The following is a 12,621-nucleotide window of genomic DNA, read 5'->3' as shown; positions in this document are numbered from 1 at the left end:
CAAAACACCACAATGAAACAAAGAAATCATAAAGACAGCTTACTAATTTGGTAGCTTGCAAAATATTCTGCACGTTTTCTCAAAATTAATAAGAAAACATTTGTCTTAAGGGCTAGGTTATCAGCTTGATTTAAAACTTGCAGTGTGAATTTTCCTTTTAAAATAGTTTAGTATGATGGAATTTATTCCTTATATCTAATCTAAATCTACCCTCTTTTACGTTAAAAGTATTAGCCTTTGTCCTATCACTACATATTCCCTCATAAAGAGGCTCCCTATCTTTTCCACAGACCCCCTTTAGGTACTGGAAGACCACCGTAAGGTTTCTATGGAGCCTATTCTTCTGTAGACTATCAAAACCAACTATCTCAGCCTGTCATAGGAGAGGTGCTCCAGCCCTCTGATCTTCCTCATGACCCTTCTCTGGACTCACTCCAGCAGGCCCCTATCCTTCTTATGCTGGGGGCCCCAGAGCTGAATGCTCTACTCCAGGTGAGGAGTAGAGGGGGAGAATCACTTCCCCTGGCCTGCTGGCCATGCTTCTTTTGATGCACCCCAAGATATGGCTGGCTTTCTGCAAGTGCACATTGCCAGCTCATGTTGAGTTTTTCATCCACCACCACCTCCTTGCGTTTGCTCTCAACCCACTCATCTCCCAGCCTGTATTCATGCTTGGGGTCACCCTGATCCATGTGCAGGACCTTGTACTCAGCCTTGTTGAACTTCATGAGGTTTGCACAGGCTCATCTCTCAAGCCTGTCAAGGTACTTCTGGATGGCATCCCTTCTCTCCTGCATGTCAACTGCAGGAGTCAGTCATCTAGTCATCTGCTGTCAACTGAGTATGTTAGTCCACACAAAGATGATAACAATGAAGCTTATTGTTTTTTTTGTCAGAGATGAAGTTGACAATCTAGTGGCCACATTAACCTCACGGTGATGATGGAGATGGTCTAAACCTCTTTGCTTAAGCCTTCACTTCAAGTATGAGTCCAATTCCTACACACTGAAACTCTAAGGCAATAACATATTACAGAATGAATGAGTGTCTTGCATATTGCTCTAAAAGTAAATAGAAAATATTCACAGCATTTCAATATCACCATTAAAGCAGAACTTAAAAATATGCAAAAAGACCATAAAAGGCCACAAGGTATAGATCAACATAATTCAAGAACATTCTGTAGAAAGGGAACGTGTTTCCTGGTAAAATTAAAACCCAGACATCATGTAGGAACAAATTACAATATCAAGTGGTCTACAAATAGAAAATCTGCAGAAATTTTATAATGAGAGTAATGATGAATGTACTCGGTGTTCCAGTTAGAGTAAAGTGGGCCATTTCACATGGTTTCTTACAGTAAATATAACCAGGCATTTATACATTATTATTTTTATTCCCTGCCACACACGTACACCAAAGGAAAGAAAGTCTAAAGCACCCGTACTCTTAGCTTTGAAATAGCATAAATTTTTGATTTGGTGCTAGTCAGAATCTGTTCAGAACCACAAATTCTTGAAGACAAAATCAAAATAAGAACAATCTGGCTGAGGAAAGCAAGTCTCGGACTCATAGCATGAAGCTGAATTTGTAATCCTAACCACACCAGCTCACTGGCTCAACACACCTTCTCAATACAGACAGCACATACTTTGTCCTACTCTGAGATCTTACACCTTTTCAAGAAATAAAAAATGGTGTAGATAATAAAAAAGCTTATTTTTGTTTCTCAAATTGAACTTGTCTAATTTATTTTTAACTAATCCAGTCTAGATTAATAGAACCAGGTGTTGGTCATGTCATCTATACGCTGTGCTACAACTTCTTATACTGTAAAACACACATGGGCAAATGCATACAGAGCAAACAAAGTAGAGAAAGATAAAACAGAAACATAATTTCAACAGCAGAAGAATAAATCTGGAACAACACTTTGAAAGCAAAATGTGCACACAAAAACTAAGTTTCATATATAACTGAGCAAAATGAGACGCTAAAGGACTCCTGCTAAAGTAAAAATACTTAGCAGACTGAAATACTGTAATTATTCTGGTACTTCTCTCAATCTGTAAAGCCAAAACATATCTAAAATCAGGTAAAACATCTTTTTAACAGTACAACAGAGAAAAAAAGGAGTATATGTAGTCAGAGGGAGACTGTTTCATCATCCCACCTCCTGTAGTCAGTGTAGTGGCTGTAGTCAGCCACATGATCCAAGGTGGCAGTCTCTCAGGGCTTGACACAAGAACGATGAAGGATAAAACTGGGAGAGAATGGTAAAACCACCCCTGCCATCATTGTGTCAGTGTTCCCCTGCTCCCCCCAAAAGACATAAAAATGCAAAACATACATCGCTGTGCAAAATTTCATGAGATAAAGAGCAATGAGAAAAATCTTACCTGCAACATAGTCACCAAATCCAATGGTAGTTAAAGTGATAACCACAAAGTAAATTGCATCTAGCGTGCTCCAGCCTTCTATATGCTTGAATATAACTGCAGGAAGAGCAACAAACAGCACGCAGCCAAACAGTATGAATATTATTGTTGAAATTATGCGAATCTTTGTCTGACTCACATTCCATTTCTATGGAAGAAAGGGAAGGGGAAAGAGAGGAAACCCATTGTTAATAAAACTGTGCCGCTATATATAAGCACCTATCACCTACAATAAGCACCTCATTGCTCAAGAGGACATTCTAGTTCTCAAACAGAAAAATCAAAGCATTGTTTTATTGTGAAAGTGTTTTCAAAGCAAATATGACTATCCTAGGAAACATTTGGTGGCAGGAAATGCAAAGTAGTGCTGGACTCTTCTTTGTGGTCAGATGGGTGGATGGCTTGTGCAACGTTCATTAATATTAACAGCTGATCATGATACAGTTTGAGTGAGGACAAAATTTGAGTAAGCTTCAAGCAGTGCTCGCACCTGGTATCTCTCTGCTTTTTTTGCATCCACGAATAACTAAATAAAAATGGTGTATTTTTATCATATATCTCTCTCTTTAATGAAAGAGATAACTAAGCAAAACCATAGAAAACAGAGTTGAAATAGAAATAGACATGAAGAGATCTTCTCTTCCAAACCTTACTCAAAACTAAAAATGACCACACCTAAGCCACGGCATACAAGACATGTGAGGCAATGCAATCAAGGTTAGCTTATTTTCAGTAGAAAGTTTTCCCAATGCTTACCCTGCATCTCACTTGCTTCTGTTTAAGTCTACTACTTATGGTCTCATCCAGGGCAGACCAACTGCTACTTCACTCTTTCCAGCAAGCTTTTACAGTGTCTTCTGTCATATATTCTTTAGTCCAAAAAAATGCACTTATTCAAGTCTAATCTCACCCACTCAACTCTCGTTGCTATCGCTCACCTCCATCCAGCCAATACACACATTTCTTTAGATGTGGTTCTCAAAACTGGACAAAAAGTGAGACATACTACAGCAAAACAGAACATAAGAAAGGATCCTTTCATCCAATCTATTTATACTCCTATTTAAGCCTTTAACTGTGACCTACACTTTCTCACAACAGTACAACACTCTCCAGTACTAGCTGAAGAGCCCCTAGAGGCCTCAGAACATCACTACAAAACTGCACCCAGACAACTGTTTATTGACATGTAATTGAATATTTCATTATTCTTTCATGTCTTTTGAATTTGTCATTTTTGAACTGAATCTTATATATTCATGCTGCCTTTCAAAATCTTCAAGATCACTTTGAATTCTAATTCTGTCCTCCAACTTTTAGCTCTCCGCAGCCTGAGATCATCTCTAGATTTAATGAGAAAAGTGTTTTGTCTGTTGTGTAAACTATTAATGATTTATTATTTTTTTCTAATCGTACCAAATCTAAAACAGACCATTGCAAAGTCATGTTTGACATGCCCTACCAATTTGACAATTTTCCTCTCAGTACAGTTTTCCACAGTTTTCCATGCATCCAGGGCATATTGCTTTAAATTAAGGGAAACTAGGGGCTGCATAAAACTGTAACCTTTAAAAAAAGCAGACCAAAAAGAGACCAGATTATTCACGATGCATGGTTTCTTGTATTCATGGTTTCTTTTATTTATGTTAAGTGCCAATGGAAAATATGTTTTCAGTCAGCAGGACCAAAGTCTAGCTTTTGTAACCCAAATCCCAGTAGCTGGTCAGGTTATGGCAACAGTAAATGCCCTGTTCTGACCCATCAGTGTCTCCTTGTTCTTCTTTTAAAGAATGAATGAAGGAGTGTTCCAGACTGCAACATAAAGATCAGTGTTTTAATTCAGAGATTGCCAAAAGGAGGCAAGTTGCTTCTTTTTGTGTTAGGGCATCTTTGTTGTGTATATACACTACTAAACAAAGGAAAGGGGAAAAAAGGGGGAAACCCATTATCCCTCTAAGTGATAGCCTAAGAGACACAAACAAATTGGTCTCATATTTTGTACCTTTATGCAAAAGCTAAAATTCAGTTACAGCAGAAAAACAGAAAGGATAAAAATGTGTTCTCATGGAATGTTCATGCCCTTTCTAGCCAAGTCTCAGTGGAAATTAAATGTTATTTATCAGTAACTAATTAGGATTGGAACTGATATCTGGAACTGAAAAAAAAAAAAAAAGGAAAGAAAGGGAAAACAACACACACATATAAAAACAGCTATGCTTTTTCCTAACATTGGCTTTCAAGGTTGTGTTTACATATTGCATATGTAAACATATACATGTATATCAGCATATGTCTGTATGATATATTTATGTACGTATGATATATATGTAAACTAATATATCAGCACAGCCAGTTTGCCTTTCATTAAAAAAAAATCAGTCCTTTTAACACTTGTTGGTTTGATGCAAACAGCTACGAAGTTATGGTACTTACTACATGTTCACCATATATGATACATTCTACACATCAAATGACATAGTATTTCATCAATGTTTTGAACATAGTATAGTAATAGCTACACCTATAGCATTTCATTAAAGTTTAATAAAATACTTAACTCATTTTCTTATATTTCATTGTGTCATTTATTCTAGGCATCAAAAATATCAGTAAAAATATTTTTAATTACTGTAATAAGAAAGTATGATATTGCTAAAATTTTCTGATTCTGAACTCAAAGTATCATGTGTAAAGCAGACTTTAAGATAAGCAATGAAGTTCCTCTGCTATAATTTAAGGCATTTGGTTGTTAAGGACTGGCTATGTCTTAACTTTATAAATATCTGCACAAGCTTATGTAGTGTCTTGTTGGGTCCCTTCCTCTACTTAAGCTGTGCCATGCTGTGTGGACTAATTAAAGATCCGTGGATCAAACAAAATGAAGGACATGAATCTCAACAGGCTGTGCTACATGGTTCAGCAGAAGCTGAAAATACCTTAAAACTGTAGAACACCCTGCAGCTCAGTGAGGGGACCAAAGCCTCCTCAAACAGGAGTCCAGTGTTGGGAAGGAGGTTCTGTATCATTTTGTCTTTCCTGCTCCCTTGAATGCCCAAAGCATTAGTCACCTATAGCCCCATAAATCTGGAAACATAGGTGTCTGCAGGCTGTTGACGCTTCCTCAAGTTTGCTGATGTCTGTGTACAGATGTTTAAGGACTGTGATTTTAGACTGACACCAAAGATCTTCTGTGAATCAACCCAGAGCAGCAATAACTTCCATGTATTACCCCTACAGTTCCACTCCTCCATCTCAACATGCCAGTGATTTCCTATCACAGTCTATATTATAGTCTTTAAAGGTAAACACCACAGTAAGCTTAAGAGTACTTTAAGGGCAAAACAAAAAAAAGTTTTGGATCTTGCTCTTTGCAGTCATCATTATTGTAGAAAATGTTGGACTGCATCCGATTCTCAATTAATGTTCAACATGTACAGACTCTACAGCGTTCTCTGTACCTTTTGCTAGACATTTGGTTACAAGGATGAGCTATACCCTGTGTGTTACACTTGTTGAATTTAGAACAGCAAGCAGCCGTCATACTCACAATGAAGGTATCTTCTACTTTGGCAATTCCTTTTCCAAAGATTGTCCCTAGTTGATCTCCAACACCAGCCAAGAGAAAACCAAAGAGAGGAATTCCCAGTAAGGCATAGATGATACAGAATATCTTTCCACCTTGTGTGCGTGGGGAGATGTTTCCAAAGCCTAAATTACAAACAACTTGAGATGCTTAAAAAGAAATTACATATATTACACTTAACATTTTAAAAGGACTGTAGGAACAGAACAGTTGCAAACACGTCCTAGGTTAACCATATGATACAGTAAACACCGTGAAAAATCAAATAAAAATGTGTTGTATAATCCTCTTTGAACTAAATTAAAGTGTTGTGCTTTTTTTAAAAAATATTGTGTACATAATATGGAGAAAAAAAATCATTAGAGAAATAAATCTTATATTTTTATATATACACATATACACTAATAAATTATAACTTTCCACATTTAATACATGTAGTTAACACAAATTGGTTAAGTTATATTTTAGCCTCTGTTTTCTGGAAACATCTATTATTGGACTTTAATTTGCAGGCTGCATTACTCTAAAACAAGATACAATTTTTGGGTGCACTGTGCTTCAAAGCAAAGCAGCCTGAAAGAAACCATTTGGGTGATCAAAATATGATTCTCTAAATTAAATGGAATTGCTTACACTCATTAAAGGCTCAGGTTCTTTCACTGTTGCAAACAGAGCTTTGAGAGACAGTTTACAGCTCAGGACTCTTCTCCATTTGAAAAGTGAAATAATTTTCACCAACCTGTGAAAAAACACACCCTTGATATGCCCATGATACCTCCATTGCTGCTGTTCTACTTTAAATAGAAATCCCAAAATATGAAGACCTTAGACACCACTGTCTTTGAAATGCCCTCAAATATATCATTTAAACATCAGTCCTGGAGATATGTCCAAGGTCGCACTGTTTCATGAACATCAGTCCTCATTTTAATTCTTTTTTTTTTCTCTGAAGTCTTGGGGGAGTAGCAGGGCAGTAGTAATAACACATCAGTATTTTTGAAATTATTTCACTTTTCAGCACAACAATGTGCAGTCTGAAGGAGGCCAGAGGGAGAACTTTGCAGAAAAAAAAAGGGATTATTTTCCATGGAGAAATTAAGCAAAAGCTTTTAAAAGAAATTACCATTTTTGTAGAAAAGATATCTTGTGAATAAAAAGCAAAATATTTTAGCAAGTAATTGAGACATTTGTTTATCTTTAATATTAAAATTGCGCGTAAAAGATACTTTTCATATAAACATATAAAACTCAATGAAGATCCCATTTTCCTTTGAAAAAGCTGACAAATTTTATCAGCTCTATTGAGAAAATGCTCTTTTTTTTTTTTTTTTTTTTTTTTAAATAGCTTAGTATTCATGCACACCAACCACCAGCTTCTACAAAGCAAAGCACTTTTAATGAATATCTCACCTATAAGTGTTGTGTTTTCTTTTTTAAAAACTATTTTGAGCATATTGGTTTAATATGTATTTTCTTCATGAAACCTATTTATATTACCTTAATTTTTTGTTCTGCTGTTATGTAGGTAAGCTAAACCAAAACTTTTTTCTTTCAGTACACAGGAGACCTACCCCTCAGTTAACCTAACTAAAAAAAAAAAAAAAAAAAAAAAAAAACACCGTATTTGGAATATATTTTACTCTTAGATATTTTGCTGTAATATCTGTTTAGAAATAGTAATCATGAGAAAAACAAATGCAACGTCACAATAGAGTTTAGTTACATTACAAATTAAAAAAAGTGAGGAAAATTATGTTGATATTAAAGTTTTCCCAAAATGTTAACTAATACAGTCTCTTAAATAGAGTCAGTTAAATATAAGGGACAAAATTACAGGAAACATCATCAATTGCAAGTCGTGGAGTCTTCCACCTTTGTAAATCTTCCCTGCAGTAATATAATGCACAAAAAATGCCTGACTCAGTCAAGTGGAATAAAGTCAGAGCGCCTTTAGTCTAACCTAGCGTTCCTCCCTAACCTGGAGCCAGAGGTAAAATTACTGATTATTATAATTCAGGAAATTTCAGCTCCACTGAGTTCACTCTGTGCATTCATACACCAAGCAGGAAAGACTCTTGAGTTTTAAAATAAAATTAGCTCATCACCAACCAAAAAGAGACAAACAGATCCAAGCTACTCTGTTTTCATAAATATCTCTGTTTATGCAGCAACAGGAGCTTGAATAGCTGCCAGGGTGTAATTCCTGCAGAGTCTTAATGCAATTCAGAACCTGAGTCTGGATACACCAGATTTATAAAATTCATATTGGGGGATTTGGAAATAGCTCTCCCTTTTCTTGGTTTAAGAACTGTATTCACTAGCTCCACAAAAATGATAGCATAATAGTGACAAAATACCAGCCCAGTGAAGCACAAGCCAAGGAGGCAATTTTACTTACTTTACTTCATAAAGCAAACTGGCAGTTTCCTTGCATCCCACAGCTATTACAGAGATGATTGCTGCTGTGGCATATTTCTCATCTGCTGCTAATCGGTACGAGAACAAGAAGTTCACATTCAGCTCTATGCATTCTTGCTCTAAATCACAGGCATATTTTGCTTCAGAAAAGGATGGGGACTTTTTTTTTCTACCCTGAAACTGTTGCTTTTCATCAAAAAGCAAATTGTTGCAAGGATTTGATTTTTGATGAAAATGGCAAATGCTTTTCTTCCATAAATGACATAAAGAAGGTCTAGTGTTATTAGTTATACTTAAAAAAAAAAAAAACTCACAAACACTGCTGGAAAAAAATAACACTCCAGCAGGCAGTACAGTTTATCTCCGGCCAGATGCTCACTGCACACAGTACAAGCCATGGCACTATCACGACAGGACATGTGCTTCAGTGAACTGATCCGCCAAGGGGTTTCCATCACACATTAATCATATTTCCTGGAGTGTCATGTTTCATAACAGTCTGCTGCCACACACCACAGCCTACTTCACGAGTTACACAAATTGTCCTTACATCCTACTCTCTTGGTTTCTTCAGCAAAAAGCTAATCCATCATTTATGTAATGGGAGAGGAAACATTTATATTTCATATGGTTGTTGTAATTCCTGAGGGCTTTGTCTCAGAAAAAAAGTTTTAAAAGTATTATTAATTTCTTAGGAAAATCAGCAGAATGCTGTTGTTGAGTAAAACCAAAGGAAATCTTCACTTCAGGCACTGGGCCACAGGACTGCCACTGTGTACCTTGCACCTCCCCTCCCCACACAGGGCAGGAGCAGCACAGAACAAAGTTTCACCCAAGGTAATGTCAGTACCATTTACAAGCGGCCCTTCCTAATGCCCCCCCCCCTCACTTCCCTTCCATAACCAGGAGCACAATTTGCCTCCTAGTTTCACCAAATCCCTTTCATGTCTTGCTAAATACCTAACATGCCTTTAACACCCAAGGGATTTTGTGCATTTAGAATATGCTGTCTCTGACAAGCAGCTGTGGACAAGAAATGCATTTTAAAAAGAGCTTGCCGAATGCTTACGTGAATAAAGAATATAAGTCCATTGTAAATACTTTGCAACTAATTGCTCCATTCGCCAAAATAACATATTCTATGGTTTCAGCTCTACAACTCTTACAGCCCCCAAGATTCAAATGGCAAATTGCTTTTGGGAACCTCAGGAGAGACTTGATGGGAAATATGTATTTTTTTTCCCCCCTCATATCCTCTCTTTTTTAATACACTTCTTCAAGAATGAAGATGTCTAACTTTTCTATCTGGTATAGATGGACTATTGAGTAGAAATTAGTAACTTTGTGCTAACTTCAAGGGCATTATTGGTTTTGAGCAAAACAGAAAGTGTTTGAAGATTTTTTCCTGTGAGAGACAATAGTTTATATTTCATACAATTGACAAGAGGCACTTTTGTTCAGGTTTAGAAATCAGACTGTCTTTGCATTCTAGCCTTCATAAAAAGTTAGACTGGCAATTGGTTTAAAAAAAAATCTAAGTTCCTTTTCAAAAAGAGAAAAGATCCTTTTGCTTTGTGGTTCACTGGGATCTCACTCTTTCAGAAAGCTCTTTTAGATACCCATTTTCAAAGCAGAGATAGAAGAATAGAGACTCCAAATTAATATATTTTAATGGAGAATTCCTGGGCAAAGAAGGGTATCTACTGGAAGTAGTTAGCTACAATTAAGCATTTCTTATGTGAGCGATTACAGGTGCTTTGGGGAGTTCTAGGACTACATTTCACTTGCAAAATTGACTGGAAAAATGTCACCACTTATGTTTCATTAGTATCAAATAGCTCAAGTGGGATTGAAAGGTCTGGGGAAGGTTTTAAACATTTTCTTTCTTAACAAGAAAATGTATATTCAAAAGCAAGTAAATGTTTTCCCATTGTTTTTGACATATCTGAGATTACACAAGACATTGTTCACCAGGTAGCGAACAGTGAGAATGATACAGAAATAATGTCACATATTTTGAGATATGAGAAACTGCTCTCAGCTGTAAGCTCAGCTATGTGGGCAATTCATCCAACAGGTTAATATTGAAAGATAAACTCCATGGTGAACATGCACATCCTTAATTACATGAATACAGATTACAGAAACCTGGTACTGCAAAGACTGCACAGACTGAGAAGATGCTGAACTCCTTGCTGCTGAACCATGAGGTCAGATCCAGACAACCTGGCTGCCATGCCCTCAGCTCAAGCTGCCTGGTGGCTGTGCCTGGCACTCATGCAACAGGCAGTGATATTGCCATAGGTTTGCATCCAGCTGGACTACGCAGCTTGATTACAGTGATTACCCTTTTCAAAGGGTGAATGTGTGTTTTGATACTGAATGTCATATTGATTTTAAGAGATCAAAAGACGCTTTTTCCAGGCCCTAAGGAGCTATCTGATAAAATCTTTATGAAAGGTACCTCACTGAATTTCTAGTAGCTAAGACATGTTTATTTATTTTCCCCCATTTGGAGTGCCATTCAGGCTCCAGAGATTAGCATCTAAACATATGCCAGAGTGTCGGTGCCAAGACAAAGATATGCACTTATTCATAGATAGGTATCTCTTTTAGTAGAAATAATGGTCATATGTGAGTATAATCAAACAAGAAGGTATTGTGTGTACCCACACTGTCTCTGTGGAAATCTCTGCATATACTGTAGAAAATTCAAAACTGCACCTTCTTGTTCACTGCATGGTAAGTACTGTATTTTTACACCAATCCTCTTTCCTTTCTTCTTTCTAACTCTGCCCTGCTCTCCAAAATATGATACACTGGTGTATGTCCATGTCATACACGTGTATAATTAAAGATATATGTCACATTTTTTATGACTTCGGTAAGTATAGTGCAAGAGAATTTTCAGTCTCCCATATATATATCCTCATAACATCTTTAGGTAGCTAGAGAACCGATATTCCCCTTTTTCATAAATAGGTAACTGAAGCACAAAGTCCAAAATCCTCCGTAGCATTTAGGTCCCTAATTCACACTGAATCTGTGGATGAGGACAATGCAATGACTCTACAATGACACCAAACTAAGGAAAGTTTAACTTCTAAAATCTGAGAACCTTCACTGAACTTGTTCAAGGCTGACCAGATATCTGTGTGTGACTATGTGCATCTACGGCCTCTCCTTTTTGCTGGGCACAGGCACACATGCATGCACATGTTCATGAGCACAGTGCAAAGTAATCTGAAGGCTGAATAAAGACAAAGACTACTTGTAAGTATGAACACTTGATTGAATGAGATATTAATACACTTGAATAAAAGCATGATGTTTTTATGTTACACACATACATAAATTCCAACAAATGCATGCAGAAGTTACTGTGTCTTAGAGCCACTGCCCACAAGCTGTTGCCTGTGGATCCTTGTTAGGATCATACAGCTAGCTCTCCTCCAAGTTAATTTTCCACACTGAAAATGAAAATACTTTTCTATGCACCTAGTTATTGAAGTCACAGCCTGAATCCCACTGAAGGAAGCACCCAGTGCAATAACAAAGAGATGCAGGTACTTCTGTTTTAAACTGTGGCCTGTTATAAAACCTCAAATCCATCTTACACGAGTTCAGCATAATTTCTTTACTGGTCACTATAGCTCCTAGAAGCCAGTTCTTCAAATAGCTCTAGCCAGTGATTTGGGAAGGATGTTGTCACACAGTACTGTTATTTCCTTAATATCAGCGTTCAGCACAGCACTTCTTGTGGTATTATTGGATTCCAACCTACAAATTCTGACTTTTAGCACTAGTCCATAATTCTGTGTCACAACAATATCAATCTATCATTTTGAAGGTTCTAATGTTCTGTCTCAAGCCTGGAAAAAAAAAAAATGGAAAAAATCTCCGTTACCTTTTCAACTATGAAAAATAACAGGAAAACCTAAACTGACATTAATAAAATGTGTAATATTCAAGAATTGACAAAACAGAAGCTAATCTCCTTTCAGTGGTTTCTTTTCATCTGCTTTCTCAGGGAACGGTAATCAAATCAATAAAACTTTTTCAAATAACAGGCTATATATATATTCAAGGGAAGCAAGTTTCCTTCGAGTCAAAGTGCTATGTTTGGGAGCTGAAGGAGCATTGTAAACAAAGTCTCAGTGTTATGAATGCAGAAGCTGCTGC

General features: G+C 36.8%; 1 protein-coding gene across 2 annotated transcripts in view; it reads right to left on the bottom strand.

Moving 5' to 3' along the window:
- The window catches only part of KCNK2 (potassium two pore domain channel subfamily K member 2), a 104,693-nt gene that overhangs the window by 21,574 nt on the left and 70,498 nt on the right, over nt 1–12,621 (bottom strand). For both annotated transcript variants that reach the window (XM_032185648.1, XM_032185649.1), the window contains exons 4-5: nt 5,986–6,146; nt 2,400–2,586 (exon numbers count right to left, since the gene is read on the bottom strand). In XM_032185648.1, coding sequence (XP_032041539.1) covers nt 2,400–2,586; nt 5,986–6,146 — 348 coding nt within the window. The remainder of the gene's footprint in view (nt 1–2,399; nt 2,587–5,985; nt 6,147–12,621) is intronic.

The sequence above is a fragment of the Aythya fuligula genome, chromosome 3 (genome assembly GCF_009819795.1).
Source record: "Aythya fuligula isolate bAytFul2 chromosome 3, bAytFul2.pri, whole genome shotgun sequence".
Taxonomy (NCBI): Eukaryota; Metazoa; Chordata; class Aves; order Anseriformes; family Anatidae; genus Aythya; species Aythya fuligula.
This window is presented reverse-complemented; position numbering and strand designations above follow the sequence as displayed.